Here is a 21878-nt window from a genome sequence, read left to right on the forward strand (position 1 = left end):
CAGAGATGGCGGAGGAAAGCCAAGGTGTTGGAAGAGGAGGATGCTGCAGATTGGATTTAAGAGGAGAGAGGGCGGTGGAGGAGGAGTTCGAATGGCACATCACGATAAATGGGAAAGAGGGAGAGAACCAAAGCTCAGGATAACAGATGGACTGTGGGATGGGATTGAGGAAAAGGGAGCCGAGAGTTGGGCTGTGCAGCTGGGGGAGAAGTGGGGGCTGCAGGTCAAAACGAAGAGACGTGGGGCTTAATTCAACATGGACGGGAGGAGCTCAGGCCTTGCGTAACAGGTGGACTGTGGGATGGGATTGAAGGGCATTAGCAAACCTGAAGGGGGGGTGGGGGCAAGGAGGGAGAGAGCTGACAAATGCACTCATAGGTCAAGGCCAAGTGCCATTGTCAGAGTTGATCTGGAGTAGATCACAGGACCGAAATAAGCAGAGGATGAGACGAATGCTCATGCTGGCATTTCTCCTGAGGCCTGTTGTTCCAGTTGCCACAAGAATAAATAGGTATACAATATACGTATTATTTCTACAGTAGTTGTTTCCCCTGTTAATACTGAGCAGGGCTGAATGGTTGAGTCTCTACATACACCCTGAGCAACTGTGGACTAATTCCATAAGGCACAACAATTAATGAAATAATGAAACCTATTATTTGGTCTGACTACTAACAGTTCGCTACTATGAACATTTACTTAGATTTAACTAATGCTTTAATATCACGCAAAATAAAGTTAGCTACATAAACATTTTTTATATTAAAAAAACTCATAGGTCTGATGCATTTTTTTGAGTTTCCTGGTCAGGCTCCCGCTAATACGATGCCAGACCAGAGCATGTGACCAAGGCAACATGAATCTCCTTTTTCCAGTTCTGGCTGCCATAAGACCCTGCTGGCCATTGCAAGCCCAACTCTCAAAGGCAAAACACTGTCACCCTTGTGGGCTAAGTAAAGGCTGCTTAACTGAGGCACCTGGCAAGATTCTGCAGCCTGAGTGTAGCCTGGGCCTCCTACAAAACAAGGAGGCAGATTGTTGGCTTCCTCAAGCTACACCCACCCACGGGATACACAGAGTCCTCTCACTATCCATCTGCTGGGACCATCAGGAGTTGGGGATTCAGCATCTGCTCCCAAGGGAGGTGTGAAAGTGGCAGAAACGAGAGCAGAATGAGCCAGGAGGCTGAGTGACTTGATGTCGCTAGAAAAGCTCAAGCAAAAGGGCGGGAGATGGGGGGAGGGGAGAGGAGAGAAAGAGAGAGAACACTGCCCAAATGAGTTGAGCCATATTGCTTGGCTAAACTCACAGCCTTTCATGGAAACCCTTCCCTTGGAATTCCCATTCCTTGCCGTATTATTTCCCCATTAGCAGCCCTACACAGTCTGGTTTCTTGCTGAAGAATCGAGCACAGGTTCTCCGACGCCTCCTTGTTGGCAAACCGCACATGTGTGTGTGTGGGGGGGGGAAATACAATCGTTCAGAGATTACCAACAAAGGTTTATTTTCGGCACTTTGAAGATCTCAAATATGACTAAGTTCTTACAAAGAGAAGCAATGCTTTCTTCCTGACCTGCGTGTGGCTGTGTCAGAAAAGAAGACAGACAGGCACAGGTGATGCTCTTGCATGCCCACTCCTCAGTTTCCACTCCTTTCACAGCAGGACTTGGGGCTTCTTCTTCACGCATTGCAAGCTTAAGACAATGCTCTCTAAATGCGTGTACAGAAAAATGTAATATATGGACCTGCCCAAATTTTTATTGAGAGCAACCGGGGTAGAATGCAGTTTCCCAATCAAGGGCTGAACTAGAGGCGATGCAAGTTGTGTGAATGCAATTCGCCTGTAGGGAAGAGGGAGCAGCCTCAAGACCATGAGGAGGAAGGGGACTTGAACTCTGTTGTGGTTCCGAGAAGACCTGCTTCTCCTATATAACTATTTGCATTTCTATTATTGCCAGTGGGAACCTGAGGCTAATCACAAACTAGGTTTGCTGTTTGTTCTGATTTAGCATCGAAGAGTAGGTTTTTCAGTGGAAAGCTGCGGGACAAAGGTCAAGTGCAAAACTGCTTTCTAGGAACAGGAGAAGTGGAAGTGTAAACAAGCCCTTCCTCCGAAATGCAAATAGCAGCTTTGGGGAAGAGGTGGGACTCTGGTAGGCAAGGAAAGAGTTACACTTCACTCCCAGAATCCCCACAAATGCTATTCCCATTGCCCCGACACACGGATTCGAACTTTTACCTGTTCCCATTGCAGTAGTGCTGTGTACATTTTCTTCTTTGTGCAACTAACATTGCATATAGTCCGGCCTCTGGTAACCAACAGAGTTTTTCCTGCTACAAAAGGTGAGAAGCAGCCCCAAGATTGCCCCAGCTGTACGACTGGGGGATCAGGGCCACGATGTTGGTGGCACTGAAGCTCCATTGTTCCTTCTGCTGAACGTCTGCACAGGGAAGTCAACAGAAGTCACAGAGCAGCTGGGAGGTCGTTGTATCACTTGTCATGGACAAAGAGGTTTCAAAGAACGTCCTCAATGCTGCATTAATGTTCAGAGTCTGTGTCTTCACTCATCCTAGAGAGGAGAGGATGTATTAAAAAGAGGGGGAAAGAACGAACATTTCCACAGCTGCCAAACAAATTAGAGTTTTGTTTTTTTAAAAAAATTCTCATCAACAGCCTTGCCGTTAGCTAATTAATTAGCCAATTTGTGTAACATTTTCAGTATCTCAACAAAAGGCACTATTTGGAGATTACTTATTGTCGGGAACAGTTCCTACAGTCACAGGTTTCTGTATTTGTAGGCGGCTGCTGTGATACCTGGAGGAACAGAAGTGGCAATCTTCAGCTCATTTACTTTCTAGTAAAGCCCCTCAAAATGCAATAGGACTTCTCAGTCAAAGTGCGCTGGCTTGCTAAAGAAAAGTGCCCTAAACACTAACCTCCACTTGGGTGGGGTGGGGGGGTGGGACTCAGGCCTTGCAACTTGGCACAGCTCATACTAGACAAGGAGTGGCTAAGCTATGCCCTGAAGGCCGTAGGCTGCCCCGCCCCCTCACAAAACTCGCCACCACAAAGTTGTATTTTTTAAAATAAAAAAGCATTAATTATTTTCTCTATGCGTGCATGAGTCCCCCACTATGAGTCCATGACTGCAAATGTTTTTTGTGGGTCCCTTCTCAATGAGCCCATCTTTTAAAATGGTGGCAGGCATTTGCGGCGCTCTAGGCCTCTCTAGCTATCCCTCAGAACTCTACTTCTCCCTTGTCCTGCTTCGTACTCCAGCTAAAATAAATACTAGAACTCTGTTAGTATCTCTTCCTTGTCTGGATGGGGAATAGAGGAGGTGTGTGTGTGTCTGTGTGTGTGTGTGTGTGTAGAAACAAGCCTAATGCACCAAGGTAAAATTTACATTTCCTCATTTTTCTCTCAAGTCACAGGGATACGGACGGCCCTTGGAAAGTTGCCCAGAAACGAATGTGGCCCTCAGGCTGAAAAATGTTCCTCAACCCTGTTTAAACACACACACATTACTCTTGAGGGTCCCCTGCTTTGATGCCAAAAGTTTTTTTTGCAGACCCCACAACTTGCCACATTCGACCCCGGCAATATACAGTGGTACCTCGGGTTAAGTACTTAATCGTTCTGGAGGTCTGTTCTTGACCTGAAACTGTTCTTAACCTGAAGCACCACTTTAGCTAATGGGGCCTCCTGCTGCCGCCGCGCCGCCGGAGCACGATTTCTGTTCTCATCCAGAAGCAAAGTTCTTAACCTGAAGCACTATTTCTGGGTTAGCGGAGTCTGTAACCTGAAGCGTATGTAACCTGAGGTACCACTGTATAGCTTTTAATTTTGAAAAACACACACACAATGAAGGACGTTTTCCCTTACTGGCCTCCTGCTGCGACACCGTGATCTAAAAAGCTTTTTGTGATTCCCCAGAACACTGCGCCCTCCCCACCCCCACCCCTACTTGTCCTTCAATAAAAAATTAATTTGTCTTTTCCTGAACTGAATAATCAATAATGAATGATAAGGCATGATTTAAGACATCGTGGAATAGTTGACGGTAAAGGCTCTCGGAAGGCAGCCTTGAGAACTGCAGGCCTCGCTTGTGGCCTTTTGCATTTAAGCAATTCCCATTTCTGAGATGTAGCCCCCACAAGATCAGCCATAGGGCAGTGTGCCTTTGGTGGTGGGTGTCCCCTACATTTCAGAATTGTGCAGAACAGAAGCCCTGGAACTGCATACCCACACCCTCCCAGGCACTAGAGAAATCAGGGCCTAAGCAGAGATGGCATGCGATATTTTCCTTGGTTGGAACAGGATTTCCATCGCGAACGTGTGCTGCTGCCCAGCTCTGACCCTGCAGTGTGAGCCTTGTTGGAAACCTATGACCGGGGCAAACAGCAGCAAGAAAGAGGTGAAATTCAAGGCATCAAAACAGCTTGTACCTCTGGGAAGGTGTGGGCAGAATAAGCACCTACATCAGAGTGCCTTTCCCTTTTTAGGCTAGAATGTGTAAAAGGAGCATAGAACGAAAAGCACTGAGGAATCCATGATCTGGGGGTGGAGAGAATCCACCGCTCATAATAATAAATAATAATTAAAAAATTTATTTGTACCCCGCCCTTCCTGGTTCAAAAACGGGGCTCAGGGCGGCTAACAACAAGTTTAAAACACTTAATTGATGCAACAGAAAACAGCGTAAAATACAGTATAAAACGTGAATAACAATAATTTTAGAATTCATGTACCTTTCCTGAATCTAGAATAGATCAAGCACAACGCCATTTGGGGGTTATACTGAGCAACGCAAACCTGTTAAAAGCTTGCAGCCCTGGTAAACACTCCCAGCACATGCACACACACACATGCAAACACAACTATCATAAAAAGCAGGTGCAGCATGGGACAGGAGGGCACAAGAGCCTTGGCCTGGGGCAGCGCATGCTGGGGGCATATCCTGCACTCAGCACCCCTTGAGCTGAACAGAGACAACAGCTGGGATGGTGGCAGATGGTTCTCAAACCCCAGTGCCCTGAATGAAGGCAGAATCCTGCATGCATCAGGCTCCAAAGGGTAGGAGGGCAATTTGCCAGCTCTCTGCAGAGGGACTTGGCCTGCCTCATCTTCACCTCTTCCATTATCCCACCTTCAGATAAATGCTAATAGCCTTTCAGGGGGGCTGACACTTGCACTCACTTAAAACACCTATCACTCCCTCCCTGCCAGGATTACCATCCCTGCTCCTCCAAGAGCTTCAGCCTGAAGGCAACTGTCAGATTACGGAGGGGAAGCATCTCCAAAACCACTTCCCTTGCTGCCTTTAACCTCCAAGGCAGGGCTTGTGTATTATGAATGGAGGTGGCCCCAGGGTCAGTGGACATTCTAGGCTGAAAATGAGTCTAGGGGCTGAAAATGAAGCCACTACAGATAACAGGAAGGTCATAAGTGCGGCGAAAGGACAATAATAAGGACAGCATTAAAAAAAAACAGATTTTGGTTTATTATTTGGACATAGCATCACATTTGGATTGCAGATCTGGAATGAAGCAGAAATGAATTGGAATGAAAGCAGGGTTTGGGGCAGAGTGGCAAACAGGGCCAGACCAAAACATTTTGCCGCCTGATCCACAGCACCTAATCTGCCCCTCCCCACCATGCTAGGTCAAATGCTTTTTAAAAGTTCTGCTGCACCATTCAGAGATTAATCCCTTTCCTCATCAACTATCCTCCTAAACGCCACCCTCCCCCTCCGAACAGAGCAAATCTGCCCTGGCTGCAAGCCGGAGTGACGTGGGTTGGTTTGTAGGAGCAAAACATCACCTGGGTGACTGCGGATTTAACACAGCAGTTAAATGCTCAATGCCCAGAGCAGCCAGAGTCCTGCAACTCTGAACTGGAATGGGCAACCTCCAGGCTTGCAGGATCAACTTTGGTTTCGTTACAAGAACCAACTGAAACTGGGTTCAACATAGTGGCAACAGAAAACCAGGGAACAGGGTAGCTCAGAGCACATGCTCAGCCCAAGAATTGGTTTTCACAGTGCCAGAAACTGAGCTACACAATATTGTCACACCAAAAACCACTTGGGGGTTTCTCCCCAAGCTTTCTTCATCTTCTCAGTAGCCTAACTCAAAAGGGCAGGTTGTGCAAAGCATTTTTGCTGTTGCGATTGTAGAGCAAGTGGGAATTGGGAAAGAAACTGTTGGTAAATCTACTGCAGAGCACCCAGAAGTCTACCTTCTGCCCACCCCATCCATTTCAGGACTTGCATTTTTCTGCTATACCACCACCGGCTTCTGTTGTATTTGCTCAAAGCACAGCAAATCCTCTGTGACCTTCTGAAGGCAAACGCAAACCAAACGCATTTCTGCCATGTCCAGCGCGGAGCCACGTGATTCCCTAGAGAACACACGGCGCAACACGGTGCTTTGCTGGAAATAGCCTGCTCCCGGAGGCTGTGTGGGCCCTGCGGTCATTTCATCTTGCCAAGTTACCCTAGTTGTCCCTTTAATGCCATTACCAAAGAGCATTAAAAAAGCAGATTGCCCAAAGGGGATGCGCGGCCACGCATCCCACCCAATCGCCCACACCTACCTCTCTGGCTGAGGTGATGCAGAGACAGCTTCCAAATGTTTCCGGATGTACTCTCTGGATCTTATGTCGGCCTGGAATCAGGGCAGAAAACAGAACCGGGGGGGGGGGTGACAGTTTGTTTTGGCTGGCTGATGTCTGCGGTTGTATCTGAGGAGCTTATGGTGGGACGAGAGGGAATAAATAACACCCAATGAACAAGGAAGAAGAAACACCCAAAGCCCAGTCCTGCCCATGCTTAGGCCAACCATCTGAGGAACATTTTCTGGACTGATCTCTCACCCAACAACTCACCACAAGGCCTCCATATTAATTCCAGGCTACGCTCCAATTTGGCTCAAGTAATTAGGCAGTAAAACACATCCCTGACACCTGTCTATTGCCATGGGTGCCATTTTTTTATTATTTTTACAGAACAGGCATTGAAATCAAGGAACAAATCCAGAGGCCTTGTAGAAGGATCAGGCTACCCTGCGCCCACTTAGCCTTGGGTGTTTCCACTCTGGAAGCCATCTTTCTCATTGTCACTTCTGACCTGACCCCTTCTAAAAGTTAAAATGATGGGGTTTTGACCTTTTGCACGCACAGAATGCAGAAGACCCTGATGTTGGGAAAGATGGAGGGCACAAGGAGAAGGGGACGACAGAGGACGAGATGGTTGGATAGTGTTCTCGAAGCTACAAACATGAGTTTGACCAAACTGCGGGAGGAAGTGGAAGACAGGAGTGCCTGGCGTGCTCTGGTCCATGGGGTCACGAAGAGTCGGACACGACTAAACGACTAAACAACAACAACAATGCACAGAATGTACGGTACTCTGCAGGCATGAGCTGCTGTGAGCCTTCCCTAATCCATGTCTTGATTCAATGGGAAGTGCCTTCTGAATAACTTGGAGAAAATGGTCTTCTATACCTATGACTTGTTCAGCAGGTTAGAGATTTCCCAAAGGTGATTCAAGCAGTTACTTCTAAGCTATGAATATATTGTATGTGAGCATGTGCATGTATGTAAGTGAGAGTTTTTGACTGATTCGCCAGCTCAAACAGCAGGTGTTCAGTGTTCAGAACGAAGTGATGTGAGCAGGCGCATGCTGCCAAAATGGCTGAGCTGAGTGAAATAACAGAGAGCCAGTGGGACAAAATTTTCATCATGGGTTGGCGCACACTTCCTTGGGGAACATGTTTCACTAGGCTTCCCAGGGGAATCACTTCCTAATTCTAGAACAAGCCAATACTTGGTGGAGGATTTGTGGTCTGGCTGGGTTTATTGATTATATATATGTATATATGGGGGGGATTATAGCTTGCTTACTCAGAAAAATATTTAAGTGGTGTATACAATAAAATAATTGTCAATAATTACAGCAATGCTTTTTAAAAACAAATATATCTGACAGCAAGACCAGGGCTGCAACGGGATCATCAGCTTTCCTCATTGGAAAGATTTAGGAACCCATGAGGTCCAATAAACCTCCAAGGACGAACCATCTGAATGGGCTCACCACCCTTGCGGGGAAAATTGCTGCCACTAACTCAGAGCTCACCAGATGGTAGACAATAATGACGTCCCACAACCCGCCCTTCCCAATTTCTGACCACTTCTCACACCACTTGGGTCAAAGACTTGGTGTGTTTGACCAGCAGTCATTTGAGATAGTCCCTGTGCCAGGGCTGAGAATGGGGTGGAGGGTTTATCATTTCCTGTGGTTGGTCAGCCAGGATACAGAATAGATCTCACCAGGCCACCTTAGGCCTGCACACAAGTCTCCAGCCCCTCTGCATTGCCATTGGCCTTTGCCAGAGCTTAGAGCTGCCTATTGTAACTTGCATGGTACAGCTCAAGACTCTCCCTGCCATGCTTACAGAGTTATCTGAGGAAGGTCTCATTTCGTGCCATGAGCCAGCAGAAGGCCTGGGGCACAATATACCCCATGCATGCCCTAGATCTCCCAAGCCTGCATGTTGTAAACTGAGTCCATGGAGGCAGCAAGGGAAGGGCTCCATTTGCAATGCTTAGGCCTCATGTACAAGCCAATACCCAGTTTCACCATCTTCCAGGCTTCCCAAATATCACAGAATAATCTGCGTCCCCAACCCCTATCAATTGGGATTGAGTTTCTGCAGCACTCCGCAGGACAAAGTTGGTTTGCCCATATTTGGACAGGTTAACTTTCTTTCTGTTGTTATTAACCACTGGTTTTTGTTAACTATTTCAAACCAATACATGGCATTCAGCCGTTGTCCTTCTTCTCCCCCAAACATAGTGCAGCTGCTCCTATTAAAGCGTCCCCGGTAGAGTCTTGCTTCCATCGCCTTGGCAGTTGGGGGTCCCCAGCAGCCAGGCTCCTTGCCCTCTGCAGGGACAGCTCCTCCTGTCCCCCAGCTAGGCATCTTTCCCTCTCCTCCATGTAGCTACACAGTTGTCCTGCACACCCTCAAGCCTCTTCTCCTCTTTTGCCCACTTTCACTGGGGAATGCTAAAAATGAAGATTTCCTCTTCTCCCCCTATAACTGGCTAATATTCTTTAATACCACTGCAGCTCAACTAATGCCTTTGAAGAGAGAGAAGCTTACATGTGTACACAGAGGCAGCGTTAGTCTTTGTATGCAATGGGAACTGTGGTCAAAGATGACATGGCTGATTGTATCAGGCCCTCAGCCCAATTGCTTCTTAGGTCTCACTGTTTTATTAGAGCTTGTCAGGTCCATACTGAGACAGGATGCCTGTACATTTAATAAGAGTTAGATTAAGAGGCACAAGTAGGGGGATTTCGCAAAATGCCGGCTACCAGCATCTCTCAACATTGGGAAGGTTCATTATGACAAACTTTGAGACTCCTTCTCCTACACTTTTCATTAGTCCCCATCATTCAGCTCCATACCAGAATTCCCTTTGGGACAAGGGAATCTAGATGGCTCAAACAAGTAAGTTGTGTTGTATGCTACAGTAGAAGCTAAAAGCCACCCTGTTCTTCCAAAATAAATCCATCCATTTGGAGTGAAAATGAAAAATGGCTCTCGGTGGAACTGTTTCGCTGGAGGAATTTCTCTCATCTTACACCCATCTGACAAATAACTCTTGCTTCTTTGATTAAAAAGTTGGCTTTGCAATGAAATTCACGACCAGGGACTTCCAGTCCCTAGTGGCCCAAATGGGTTCATAACCAGGGGATTTAAATGCATTCCAGTATATTTCAATAGAACATGGGGCATTTCATTTCTAGTTTATCAAGTGTTACAATAACTGGTAGCAGCATCAAGAGCTACCTTCCTTTCACTTTTGGTAGCTTGGGTTTGGGAGACACTCCCAAAGCAAGTTTATCTGATGCATCATTAAGTGTCCTTTTATATTGCAAAAAAGTCTTGCCAGTCTTCACTCCTAGCACTGTGCTAAGAGTCAGCTTAACCCGGCTTATTAAACCAAGAGGCTAATCAATAAGATGGATCATGTTGCCTTAATAATCTCCCCAGATCACACCTATTTTTGGAATAGACTAGCTGCAGCAGCAGCAGCATTAGGGGCTGGAGGTTATGCCGGGAGTATTTTGGGAAGAGATTTGGGCATATCAGCCCAGGGCATGGTTGGAGACTGTGGAGCATGGAAGTTCTGTTGCCACTGGACTGGAGTCTGTTTCATTCCAGTGCTGGGAAGCATGGAAAGAAGGGCCTAAAATTACACAGCAAGCTTTCCTCCGGCTCTTTTTCAGACAGGAGACTTTCTCCTGTGTAGTAGTGAGAGAAGGGGTAGGGGTGAAGCAGCCATGACTAGAGGGGTTGTGAGATGTGGGGCACGCTGCAGCAATCAAACAGAAACACTGGAGCAGTTTTTCTTTTCAAATATACATTGGAATGGAGCTCTGTTCTCAAGCGCACACAAAACCTTGAATCACTGAACACTTGGTGACTTGGAAACGCAAACCGATCACACCGAAAGGCCTTGTGTTTGTGCTGATGTGGTGCAGCACAAGCATTTTTCTCCCTCCCTCTCGTTCCCTCCCTCTGATGCTTGAACTATTATGGCTTCTTAGGCAATGCTGTAGCCAATAAATGATGAGCATGTGCAAGTTCATGCAAAGCAACCACAGATCAAGAGGAAGCCCCAACTATGCACACTCCGCTGTCTAAGAAACGTTCCCTGTGGTTTTGGTAGCTGGGCCCTGCTACAGAGAAGGGAAAAGCCGCTTCTCCTGAACTTTTTCCTACCTTGCAGTCAGCAAAGGCACAGGCTATTGGCATGTCTGATTGCCCACACACCACTCTACAATCTCCCGCTGCTGAAAGGCAGCCTCCAGGTTAAGAAAGGTGGTCTAGCACTGCCACCTTCTGGCTGCATTCTCAACTGGTAGCTTCTGCAGACCCTCTTGCAGGGTCCTGAGCCGGAGGCAGCACCGCAGTCTGGTGATGTGAGCAATGCCGCTAGAGCTATTTAGCCAGCCAGCCAGCGCACAGCCTCTCAAAGGGGCTGCAGCTGGCAAGGCATTTCCATGTCAATAAAAGGGAGGCCTTAGGAAGGAGGTAGACGATTTAGCCTACTCCTTTTATCCTCATGTTCGCCATTTAAGTCTGCTGACGTGCAGGTTTGCCAGTTATTCGTGGGCAACCTCCACCTGCATCGTAGGCAGTAGTATATCATGCAGTGATATCAAATCCTGCACTCCAGGAACACCCAGGCGTGAAATTCGGATGGGAGACTTCATCCACCTATAGTTGGGCACTCTATAGTTTTCTCAGTAAAAGCTTGACTATATGGGACTGGCTGAGATGACGGGCAGAATCCGTGAACAAGGAAAAGAGACGGTGGAAGAAGATTGGAAGAAATTTAAACTTTATCTTAAGAATTGTTGTAAAATTAATGAGTGCTAAAATGTCATGGGTAAGGTAAAACAGATTTGCAGCGGTAAATGATTGGGTAAGAGAAAAAGGATTAAAGAAAGTGAATCACAAGTAATTGAGATTAGGGGTTGCTGAAAAAGTTTAAAACAGGGATGCAGAAAAGGGAGGCATGGGGAAGTCGTTGAAATTGGGTTTAAGAAAAAGAGGTTATGAAATTATACGTGTTTATATGTTTGTTTGTCTATGTATTGTAAGTTGTAATGTGTCTTAATTTATGTTGGAAAATCAATAAAAAAATTATAAAAAAATATATATAGTTTTCTCAGTAAAAGCAAATTGACAGAGGGGTGACAGGAGAAAATGTCATTGGCTAGGACAGTGGTGTCCAAACTTTTTTCAAAGAGGGCCAGATTTGATGAAGTGAAGGTCCGTGAGGGCCGACCAAAGCGCCAACCAAAGTTGTTCAGTTTTTTTAGCATTGAAGGATTGAAGTTGTTGAGCTTTTTTATGATTTTTACCTCATAGTTGTTGAGTTTTTTTAGAGCTGAAGTTGTTGAGGTTTTTTTGGGATTTTACCCCAGGAAGTAAACTGCCACAGGGGCCGATTGAACCAACCCGCAAGCTGGATTAGGCCCCTGAAACGGACTTTGGACATGCCTGGGCTAGGATATTTGCAAAAATCTTAACTATCCAGCATGTTCCTAAAAGGGGAACATCTCTTGGGAATGGTGTTTCATGATTTGCTAAGCAGTTATGGATGGAGCCAGCCCAAAAGCAATTCCTAGTAAATAATCCCGCAATAAAAAGCAGCCTGCTAAAAGGGGATGCACATATATGCTTGGAAAGCAGAAGGAACAGCCAGTGTGATGGATCTGCCCAGAGTGCTGGATCTGGCCCATGTCATATGTAATGCATGCATGGGCATGGCTTAGCTAAAACGGCCTCACAAAACAAAATGGGGAGCTTTGGCAGGTCCAATTCGGCTTGTGATTCCCCACCTTGGAGGTTGTGAAGGAGTTGAGCCTTGCTTTTATGAAATGCTGTATACTATCTCGTACGTCCATTGGGGGATTAGAAGGTGAACTTGTGCAGCCTGACAGGAGGAACTGAAGATATAAAGTGGGAGCAGGTAAACAAAGTTGTTTTTTTTTTAAGCATTTAGTATACAGTGGTACCTCTGGTTAAGAACTTAATTCATTCTGGAGGTCCGTTCTTAACCTGAAATTGTTCTTAACCTGAGGTACCACTTTAGCTATTGGGGCCTCCTGCTGCCACTATGCTGCTGCTGCACGATTTCTGTTTTCATCCTGAGGTAAAGTTCTTAACCTGAGGTACTACTTCTGGGTTAGCAGAGTCTGTAACCTGAAGTGTCTGTAACCCGAAGTGTTTGTAACCCGAGGTACCACTGTAGTTTGGAGGTGGGCAGACCAAGGTGGGTCTCAGTGTGATAAGAAAAGGCTTTGTGAGAATAAGTGAGAACCAGCTCTAGGTGCATGTAATGAGAGAAGAGGAAAAGAGGATCACATTTTAATCTACTGTATTTTGCTCCATTGGGGAATATACTGCTTTTCTGTAACTTTTCCTTGTAATACCTTTTCTTTAAAACACCATATTTTTTCCATCCAATCTTAGTCATTTCTTTTTGCTTTTTCATAAACCGGGGGGGGGGGGGTGTCTAAGCTGATTACAAACACCCTCCTACCTGGGAGCCATAAACTTTGCAGTACCTTGAGAAGTTTCAGGGAGACCCCGGGGGAGAGTTTAAGCCTGATTTAAGGCAGCCTTGTAAGTTTAAGGCAGTCTTGTAAAAAAAAGATAGAAAGAAAAAATTCCCCTGCTTTACCTGGTGGCAGCAAGTTATTTAAAAGGGAAGAATCGGCTGAGCAGAGGATTGCACTCTGTGTTAGCCAGGAAGACTCTCCCCTTAGATGGCCCAGGGCCCAGAGGCTGGCTAGCTGGCAGGTGGCTGGTGGCCATGACAGGTGTAATTTGCTGGTGGTCACATGCCAGGAGTGGGCAGGGTAGTATTCAGCAGTGGATGGGGCCAGAGCTAAAAGTGGTCCATAACAACAACAACAACAATTTTATAATTTATCCCCCTGCCCATCTGGCTGGGTTGCCATGCCACTCCTTGTGTCTGCCACCCCACCCCTCTCTGTCTCTCTGCTAATCCTGCTAAGGAAGAGACAGATTGCTCTTGCCCAAGTTCTGAGTGCTTTGGCAATTTAGGCCAAAACCAGCAGGCTACCACCCCGTCATGGAGGACAGATCTTTGATGGCTATCACCAGCCAAGATACCTAAACTGGAGCCTTCGCATATACAGGACATAAGAACACAAGACACTGAGGACAAACAACAGGATGATGGTCATCACCATGTTTGCAACCTTCTAGCAGCCAGCAGGTCAACCACCACTGGAAGCGCTAGCCTACAACTGACATGGCAAATTCGCAGATCAGCTGGTCCCTTGGCCTGAGGCTGCCAGCACCACCCTTCCACCTGAAATCCTGTTCTCACCTGCCGGATGGGCTCAGGAACCCGATACCTGCAGCAGGAGTGCACTAACTGCACAGCGGACAAAAGGCTCATCTTGTGGCCCACAGAGACGTACACGGGTTTGGTGCTCTTGGCGTAGCTGCGCAAAGCCTAGGGCAGATTTAAAAACAAATGAGCAAAAGATGGTATAAGTGACAATGAGTTGGGTGCAAACGCCAAGGCGACTGCAGCCAGTTCAGGGATCGTTGTTGCCAGATGGAGGAGGCACATAATAATAATAATAATAATAATAATAATAATAATAATAATAGCTTTATTATCTATGCCCTACCCATCTGTCTGGGTTTTATTTTGCTTCCAGCAAAATACTTTTTAAAAATAATAAAACATCAAACATAAAAAACTTCCTGATACAGGGCTGCCTTCAGATGTCTTCTAAAAGTTGTGTAGTTCTTTATCTCTTTGACGTCTGATGGGAGGGTGTTTCACAGGGAGGGTGCCACTACCAAGAAGGCCCTCTGCCTGGTTCAAGTACAGGCAAAGGATCCACTGTTAGGATTTTACATAGCCGATGCTGGCTAGTGTGATTAGTATAAATCACATGAGATGTCTGAGAAGAGTGTGGGAACAGAAGACTGTCTTATCTCTTCCATCTGAGAGTGTTATTGGACTGTACTTTCGCTTTTGCTGTATGCTTTCTGTTTCTGCCAGAGTTTGGAGAACACAGATGTGATTATGGATTGTTTGTATATATTGTGAATAAAACGTAGTTTAGATCTACAGATGTTTCTATCTTCTTGCTATGTGATGCCAGAAGACTTGTGTGCACTTTTCATATGAGAAGTGTTGCAGAGGGGCACTCTGGAATGAAGGGACATGCCATTCCAGAGATGTGCCTACTGGGAGACGCTCGGAGGTACTGCGGGTCTGCCGTTCCCCCCAGAAGTGTTCACCAACATCCACCAGGGCCTACTCCCCATCTACCTGATGACGCCCTTCGTAGGGGCTCAGTGGTTCCTACTCTGCTCACTATCAATAGTGCCCCTCTCTGCACCCCAGTACTTACCATACCCAAGATTTTCCCTGAAGTACTCAATAGGGGGAACGTGTCTCCTCCTGCCTGAAGGTCTTGGATCTAGAATACAATAGGTTTGTTGCAGCTAAAACGAGTCCATGGGGTTTATAAACTTGATCGTAAGGTGACTTCCTAGAATTCCTCCTGCTTTAAGAGGTTGGGTTCCAACAACCTAATACCCCCCCACCCCCACCCCTACACATACATACAAACAAGCCACACTGCAAGCAACTGAACGCAAGCAACCAAGCTCAGGACCCCATATCTCTTGCCTTATAAATAAAAATAAATATATACATAAACGAAGGACCTACCCACGTGATGGTGAGACCATACACTAACCATAGGCAACAGAATGAAAGAACAATACCCCCATTTCTCTCCCCACCTCTTCCTTTCCCCCACCCCCAACTGCAAGATGTCTATGACAAAATTGTCTCTCACTAAATGTAAATGAACTGTGAAAAAGACTATGAATGGAAAGAGGTTGGGATCACACTTGTCAGGCATTTCCTTTGCTAGTATCTGTTCAGTCCTGCAGCTCTGTACAGCAAGTCCCTGAAGGAAGCATCTGGGGCAGGAGTAGCTTGGGTGGAATTGTCTCTTGCAGGGATCACGCCACGCAAAGAGGAGTGACTTCCCTTTTGGGGCCACTTCACTATGCGTAAAACGCATTACAATTACCCGTAAGATCGTTCTCAGGTGCACGCAACAAATGCATGTCTATGCACACACATGTCAGGAATCCAAGATTGGCTGTGGTTCCCGGACACAGTGCATGTTGGTCAATGCATCCCTTCTAATGGAATACACACACACAAACACACACACACACGTACATAGTTGGAACTGCAACTGCAGTGCAGAGAAACCAGCAAAATCTTCCACAATTCCTACAAGAGGACAATAAGCAAAGGCTCGTTTGATGTACAATTCAGAGAAAGCTTCCTTACACTGAGCCAGAGAATTGGTCCCTCTAGCTTGTTTATAACACTGGCTGGCAGCAGCTCTCCAGGGTTTCAAACAGGGATATATATATCATAGCCCTTCCTGGAAATGTTGGGGATTCACCCTGGGCCCCCTCTGCATTCAAAGCAGATGCTCCACCACTGATCTACGAACCTTCCCGATGGCTGTTCAGAACGTGAGCTCAGAATCGCTATCCCGGACTTACCTGTTCCTTGTGCAGCTCATCATTGGCCAGACCATCAACCTGCAGGAGGTTTTTGGCTACACCAACGCAGGGGAGGCCTGTGAGTACACCAAGATGGCAGGCAATGCCAAAGCCTGCCAAAGGAAAAGTGGGAAGAAGACGCTGAAGCAAAAAAGGCAGGGAGAGAGCTTTCCGACTTGCTGTGGGTCTCTTTATGAGGGTGCGAGATCCAATCTGCCAAAGGAAAGCTAAAGCACGCCAGAAGAGGCAAGCCCACAAACTTTTGCGAGGAGCTGGACCCAGGGTCAGGGGTCAGCATCAACAGGGTACCCGTGGAGGCCCCCACCCAGTTGTGGGGCTGGTGCTCCTCTCCCATCTTCCTGCTGCTCCTTCACCTGCTCTCCTCAAGCATGCAAGCAGTGATAAGAGCAGCCTTTGGGAGAACTGGGTCTAGAGGGAAAGGGTGAGTGAGGGGACAATGGGAAGGAATGTCATGTGACAAAGACACATGAGAGCAGAAGCAGCAAAGCAGGTTGGGAAGTGCTGGGACTGCACAATCATTTGGGCCTACTAAAGTTATTCAGGCCTAACTGCTAACTGTTGAGTCACTCTGACATGCGACTCATTCTCCTTATAAGTAGCAGCCATTTTCTCTCAGTAAGATTTCAGACAGAGTCAGTCTGCCTCAGCTGTGAGCAGAGTCAGTATGTAATTGTTATGTACTGAAGTTCTCACCCTATGCCAGCAGGGGGATACTGTAGATAGTTATGCAAATAAGGGATCGAAAGTGACGTTCAGTGATTGGATAGTTTTAGAAAATTGTTACAGTTACATTGTACTGGAGCTCTATATAAGCAGGCTGACTGAACCCTTCAGTTCAGTTCTGTTCTGGCCTGTGAATAAACAAGAGCTGTTTGAAGAATCACTGTGTCGTCTGATATGTTCACCCACAACAGTAATCTCAGTCAAACTGTTTATGAAGAAGTTTATTTTAACTCAGTAAAGCTCTTATTCTTTCACTTAAAAACTCTGCATTATCAATTCACGCTGCGTGTCAAGGAAGTGGTCTGCCCGCTTTGAGTGGGGTGTTTGTGTGAGACAGGGTGTAAATTGAGGGCGTCTTTCCCAAGGGCACTGTAAAAGATGGGAGCCAGCACTGCAGAGAAGCTCCCCATGCTGGCATCTCTAGAATTCCCAGGCACAATGAAAGACCAACCAAATATGGAAGGGAAATCCAATTGTTGCTAGACTAAAAAGGCAATTCAAGAGTCTTACCTCTGTGGTGGAGAATGCCATTTCCATCTACAAGCAGGACCTAGAAAAGCCACAAAGAGGGAAGTAAGTGACAGGTGATGTAGGGTGGGAGATGTTTGCAATAACTGAAGGTGTGTGAGAGAGAATGCACCCACATATTCACACCATCTTCCCCCAATGCTAAAAGAGATGAGATGCAATCAGAGTCATACCCCAGGAATGCCTCATTGAGGATGTAGAGCTGAGGGGTAGGAAGTGAGCAATGTACACAATTCCCTCACCTCAAGTTCAGAAGGAACATGTGACAGAGTGCCTGTTCCTCAGGCCTCACCATCCTTCTGGTTCCAAATATTCCTCTCCAGTCTTACCTCTTTTGTGAGGGAATTCCTGTAGCAGTTGTGGATGACTCCACATAGGCCGTTTTAGAGATCCCCTGGATCCCTTCGGCATGCGCTCAGAGATGCAGCAGCTCCTTGCTTCCCTGCACATGCTTCAATGGGAAGTGTAGCAGGAGAAATGTGCTGAGCAGGTAAACAGACAGGTGTGGGTGGCAGTGGCACCTGGCTGGCTACTGCTACATCACTCAGATCTAGCAAAGCTCACTTAAGTCCCACTGATTTCACTGCGTTGATTGCAAAAGCATGATTAAGTCTGGATCCAAGTTATTATTCTTACTTGTTGCTAAAAGCAACTTGTTTTTTTTTTAAAAAGATTACAACAACTCAGCAATATAAAAGGAAACTTAACCAAATATTAAAACAGGAGCACGTAAAATCAAAACAGAGAGCAACAGACTAAATCAGGAGCAAAAAACCTGATTTAGCAATCTGCATTCATTTACAGATGCCGTATAAATAAGCATAGGTGGCATCCCTGTTTTTTTGCACAGATTGCACAGGGGCTGGTAGCCTGGTGTGAAGCATCTCCTGTGAAGCAGATGTTGGCACAAAACTGTTATGCAGAAAAGATGTCCTTAGTGGCAATTTCCCACGAAGGAAAGAGAAAAGCAGCCGCTGATACCAATAGGGAACCTTCCACGTTCAGAACCAGTATGCTACCTGCTTAGAAGACATTTCAGCATGTAAGCAATATATAAATTAATTGGCATGATGATAATGATGACAGAATATCAGCTTCTGGGGAGCCACAGCAGGAGAGGGCTGTTGCTTTCTAGCTCTACTTGTGAGCTTGTTGGAGGGATCTGGTTGGCCACTGCAGGAAAGAAAATATCCTGGACTAGATAGACTCTTGGTCTGATTGAGCAGAGGGTGGGAAATATCACACCTGGGGCCTGAGACCAGGCTCTTTTTGCTCTAGCCGCTGCAGGGCCTCCACAAGAAAAGGGACTTCTCTGAAGGCCAGGAAACCTGCCACGTATGGGGCATTCACAGCTACCATGCAACAGTCTTCATACAGGACCTAAAAAGATCAAGGGAGAATGCAGAGTGAAATATTTCCTTGTGGAGTAACTCACTCAGCAGAATGAGCAAGAGTGGCTGACCACATTCTCAAGCAAGTGAAGTAATATACACACATCACCATGTTAGCATCCTCATAAGAGTCTATAGCAGGCAGAGGCAAACTCGGCCCTCCAGATGTTTTCGGAGTACAACTCCCATCATTCCTAGCTAACAGGACCAGTGGTCAGGGATGATGGGAACTGTAATCCCAAAACATCTGCAGGGCTGAGTTTGCCTATGTCTGGCCTATAGTGATCAAGCGATCATAATTTGGCAGAAACTCCTCAAACTCACGTGTCTTGTTGAATTACCCCTGAACTGCTGCCATAATCTTATCCTCAGGCTTTCAATGCTTGGAAACAAACAGAACTACTAATTTAAAGTTACTCAGGCAGCAACTAAGAATACTGTAACATTTGACATTTATTATCCTTTCTATGCCAGCTCTACCAGAACTCGAAGAGCCCTTCCTTCTGTTGTCAACTTTAGAACCTGGGAGATCTATGATGGTTACCTCAAGGTCTGGGTAGCTGAGCACCACCAGTGAAGCACAGGCACTTGTGTCATCTCCTTTGATGTAAGACAGGTCCACTCCTCCAACTCTCTCCAGTCCAGCAAAGGAGGGGTTGCTTTGCCACTCTTCGGTGTCCTGGTCAATTACATCTGCCTTCAGTTGTGCTTGATCACTATGAAACATAGTTGAACTAGGTAGCATCTGTTTGTTTCCAGCACCAGAACAGGCAATTTTCAATGTGTTGGGGAGTATGATAGAAGCATCATTGCTCACTGTTATCCCTTGATTGCCTCTGGTTCAAAGGTTCTGCAGGTTTTTGTAGCCTTTTGAAATCCTGCACAATCTGTTTAACCCTGAGATAGCGGAGGGACAATAAATGTATACACCAACAATGCCTCCACCATACAAATTAGCTCTTTTTAAAAAACTCAGACATCTTCTCTGTCTCCAGACTAATAAGAATATACAGCACAGGAGACCTTTGTTGGCCCAGAATGCTTATGAAACCAACTCATTTTGCTTCAACACATGTGTCTTTCCACAAATACAAGAACATCTCTCTCCAATCCGCACAAACAAATTAAGGACTAAAGGATACCTTTATCTTTTAATTGTGTGGGAGGGAGATGGTGGGAGACGGTGGTCTGCTTTTGTTGCTTTCCATCTCAGGGAATGCATATTGACATTTGGAACAACACATAAGCAGACAAACCATTCTGCTTTCAAATATATATATATCCATACCTTTCACTGTAAATTTACTATCTGGAGTCAATCCTTCCAAGTTTCTCCACCCGCTGTCTCACCAGTGACCCTGCAAAGCCAAATTCAGGGCTGGGAAACCTTTGGCGCTCCAATGCTGCTGTACTCCAATTCCCATCAACCCCCAGCCAATACAGCCAATTGCTAGGCTTGATGGGAGTTGTAATCCAGCCCAAAGGTATCAGATTTAGGAAAGATGGCAAGATTAGGTAACCTGAACTTTTTGCCCTACGGAGTGTTGTGAAACACAGCGGTCCAAACCCAACCAACTTCTTTTGGTAAGGTTTATCAGGCACCTTGTAACTTCTATTCAGCCCAACAGCAGGAGGCGCTAATACTGCAATCCTAAATTCATTTGCCTGGGGAATCAGACCAATTTAAGTCAGTGGGTCCTGCTGCTAAGGGGACACGTGTAGGACTGCACTGCAGGAGTGGGCTGTTTATTGACCAGCAAAGCTAGCGCCGCTAAGGCTCAAATCCTAAGCAGGCTCGCTCGGAATCGATGGCGCTGGCTTCCCAGTAAACCAAACAGCTTCTGGTTGCGCTGTTAAGGTTTTTACTCCTCGGGGCGAGAAGGTGCTTTGTTGCTGCTAGGCGAGAAACGTTGACTAGTTCCTGGCTCCCAAACGCAACGGTCCCTTGAGGCACTGCAGCGTTAGGAAAGGCATTTTATAACCATGCAAAAGGGAGCTAAAAACGACGTGCGCGTGAGCAGTCCGGGTGGCGCGCTCGTCGCCGGGAGACAATTAGGTGAAATAGCAAGGACTGCGGCAGTAAGACCAGGAGGTGGCGCACGAGCGAGCCGCAGCCTCAGCCGCCCGGAAAGCACAATGCAAAACCCGCAGCCCCCAGCGATAGCGCGCTCCCGCTTGCCGCCTTGGAAGACAGACTTGACGTCTCCGCTGCAGTTTACCGTTCCCAGGCGCGCAACGTCTCCTCCGCCACCCGCACCTCGGACTCTGCCCTGTCCGCCATTCCAGCCGGACCTCCCGCCTTACTACTTCCTGGGCTGCTCCTGCACTGATCACGCCCCCACCGAGCGGATCCAAGGGCGCTCGCTCTCCCTGCACTGCAGTTCAGTGATGGAAAAGGGCGCACGCGTCCCGGGATAGGGAAAGGCGCGCCTTAGGGTTGGAAAGGGCAAGTTCTGCTGATTGGGTTGCCACCTTTGTTGTGGAAAAATACATACAGGGCATGGCAAGGAGATTGGGTGGGGGTTCTCCCCCCTCCCCGCTGAAGTGACTTCAAAGCAGTGCCGGGTTTATGTAGAAGCTAAACAAGGTATAGCTTGGGGCCCCACAAAAATTTAAAGGGGAAAAAACCCTAAATTTACATTTTCAAAACATAAAAAACAAATAAAATAAAACCCACATCCAGCAGCAGCGTTTTGTGTTGTGTAGCTCCTATGATGTAAGTAATGGGCCCTGCCTGCTCCCTAAAGTATCACTGGTTTGCTCATTTTTTTATATAGGGTGCCTACATTCTGCATGGGCTGGTTGCATGGCAATACAGTGGTACCTCTGGTTACAGACTCTGCTAACCCAGAAATAGTACCTTGGGTTAAGAACTTTGCTTCAGGATGAGAACGGAAATTGCGTGGCAGTGGGAGGCCCCATTAGCTAAAGTGGTACCTCAGGTTAGGAAGTTTCAGGTTAAGAACGGACCTCCGGAGCGAATTAAGTTCTTAACCAGAGGTACCAGTGTATGTGCAAATGGCTTTAGATACCTATTAAGTC

The 21878-nt window shown here is 46.6% G+C and overlaps 1 protein-coding gene across 3 annotated transcripts; it reads right to left on the reverse strand.

Moving 5' to 3' along the window:
* Positions 1-1483: 1483 nt before the first annotated feature.
* On the reverse strand, positions 1484-21187 carry ENDOV (endonuclease V). 3 transcript variants are annotated; one of them, XM_053375525.1, is made up of 9 exons: positions 21056-21183; positions 19381-19552; positions 18691-18825; positions 17428-17467; positions 16174-16286; positions 14991-15059; positions 13946-14074; positions 6599-6669; positions 1484-2570 (listed from the first exon to the last, which is right to left on the reverse strand). In XM_053375525.1, the coding sequence occupies exons 1-9, from the start codon at positions 21115-21117 to the stop codon at positions 2540-2542; spliced, it is 822 nt and encodes a 273-aa protein (XP_053231500.1). In that variant the 5' UTR covers positions 21118-21183; the 3' UTR covers positions 1484-2539. The 3 variants fall into 3 exon arrangements, with proteins under 3 accessions (XP_053231500.1, XP_053231502.1, XP_053231501.1); XM_053375526.1 differs by lacking the exon at positions 1484-2570 and adding an exon at positions 3833-5540 and having other exon boundaries at positions 21056-21187; XM_053375527.1 differs by lacking the exon at positions 6599-6669 and having other exon boundaries at positions 21056-21185.
* Between the last annotated feature and the right edge of the window lie 691 nt (positions 21188-21878).

The sequence above is a fragment of the Podarcis raffonei genome, chromosome 2, assembly GCF_027172205.1.
Source record: "Podarcis raffonei isolate rPodRaf1 chromosome 2, rPodRaf1.pri, whole genome shotgun sequence".
Classification (NCBI taxonomy): Eukaryota; Metazoa; Chordata; class Lepidosauria; order Squamata; family Lacertidae; genus Podarcis; species Podarcis raffonei.

Bases quoted from the DNA above. Each gene is read 5' to 3' on its own strand.
- ENDOV (XM_053375525.1), bottom strand. From the start codon at position 21,117: ATGGCGGACAGGGCAGAGTCCGAGGTGCGGGTGGCGGAGGAGACGTTG. The intron at 19,553-21,055 runs GTAAACTGCAGC...TATGTTTCATAG, and splicing joins ACGTTGCGCGCCTGGGAACG to TGATCAAGCACAACTGAAGG. The intron at 2,571-6,598 runs GTAGGTGTGGGC...TCTCCTCTCTAG, and splicing joins GCATCACCTCAGCCAGAGAG to GATGAGTGAAGACACAGACT.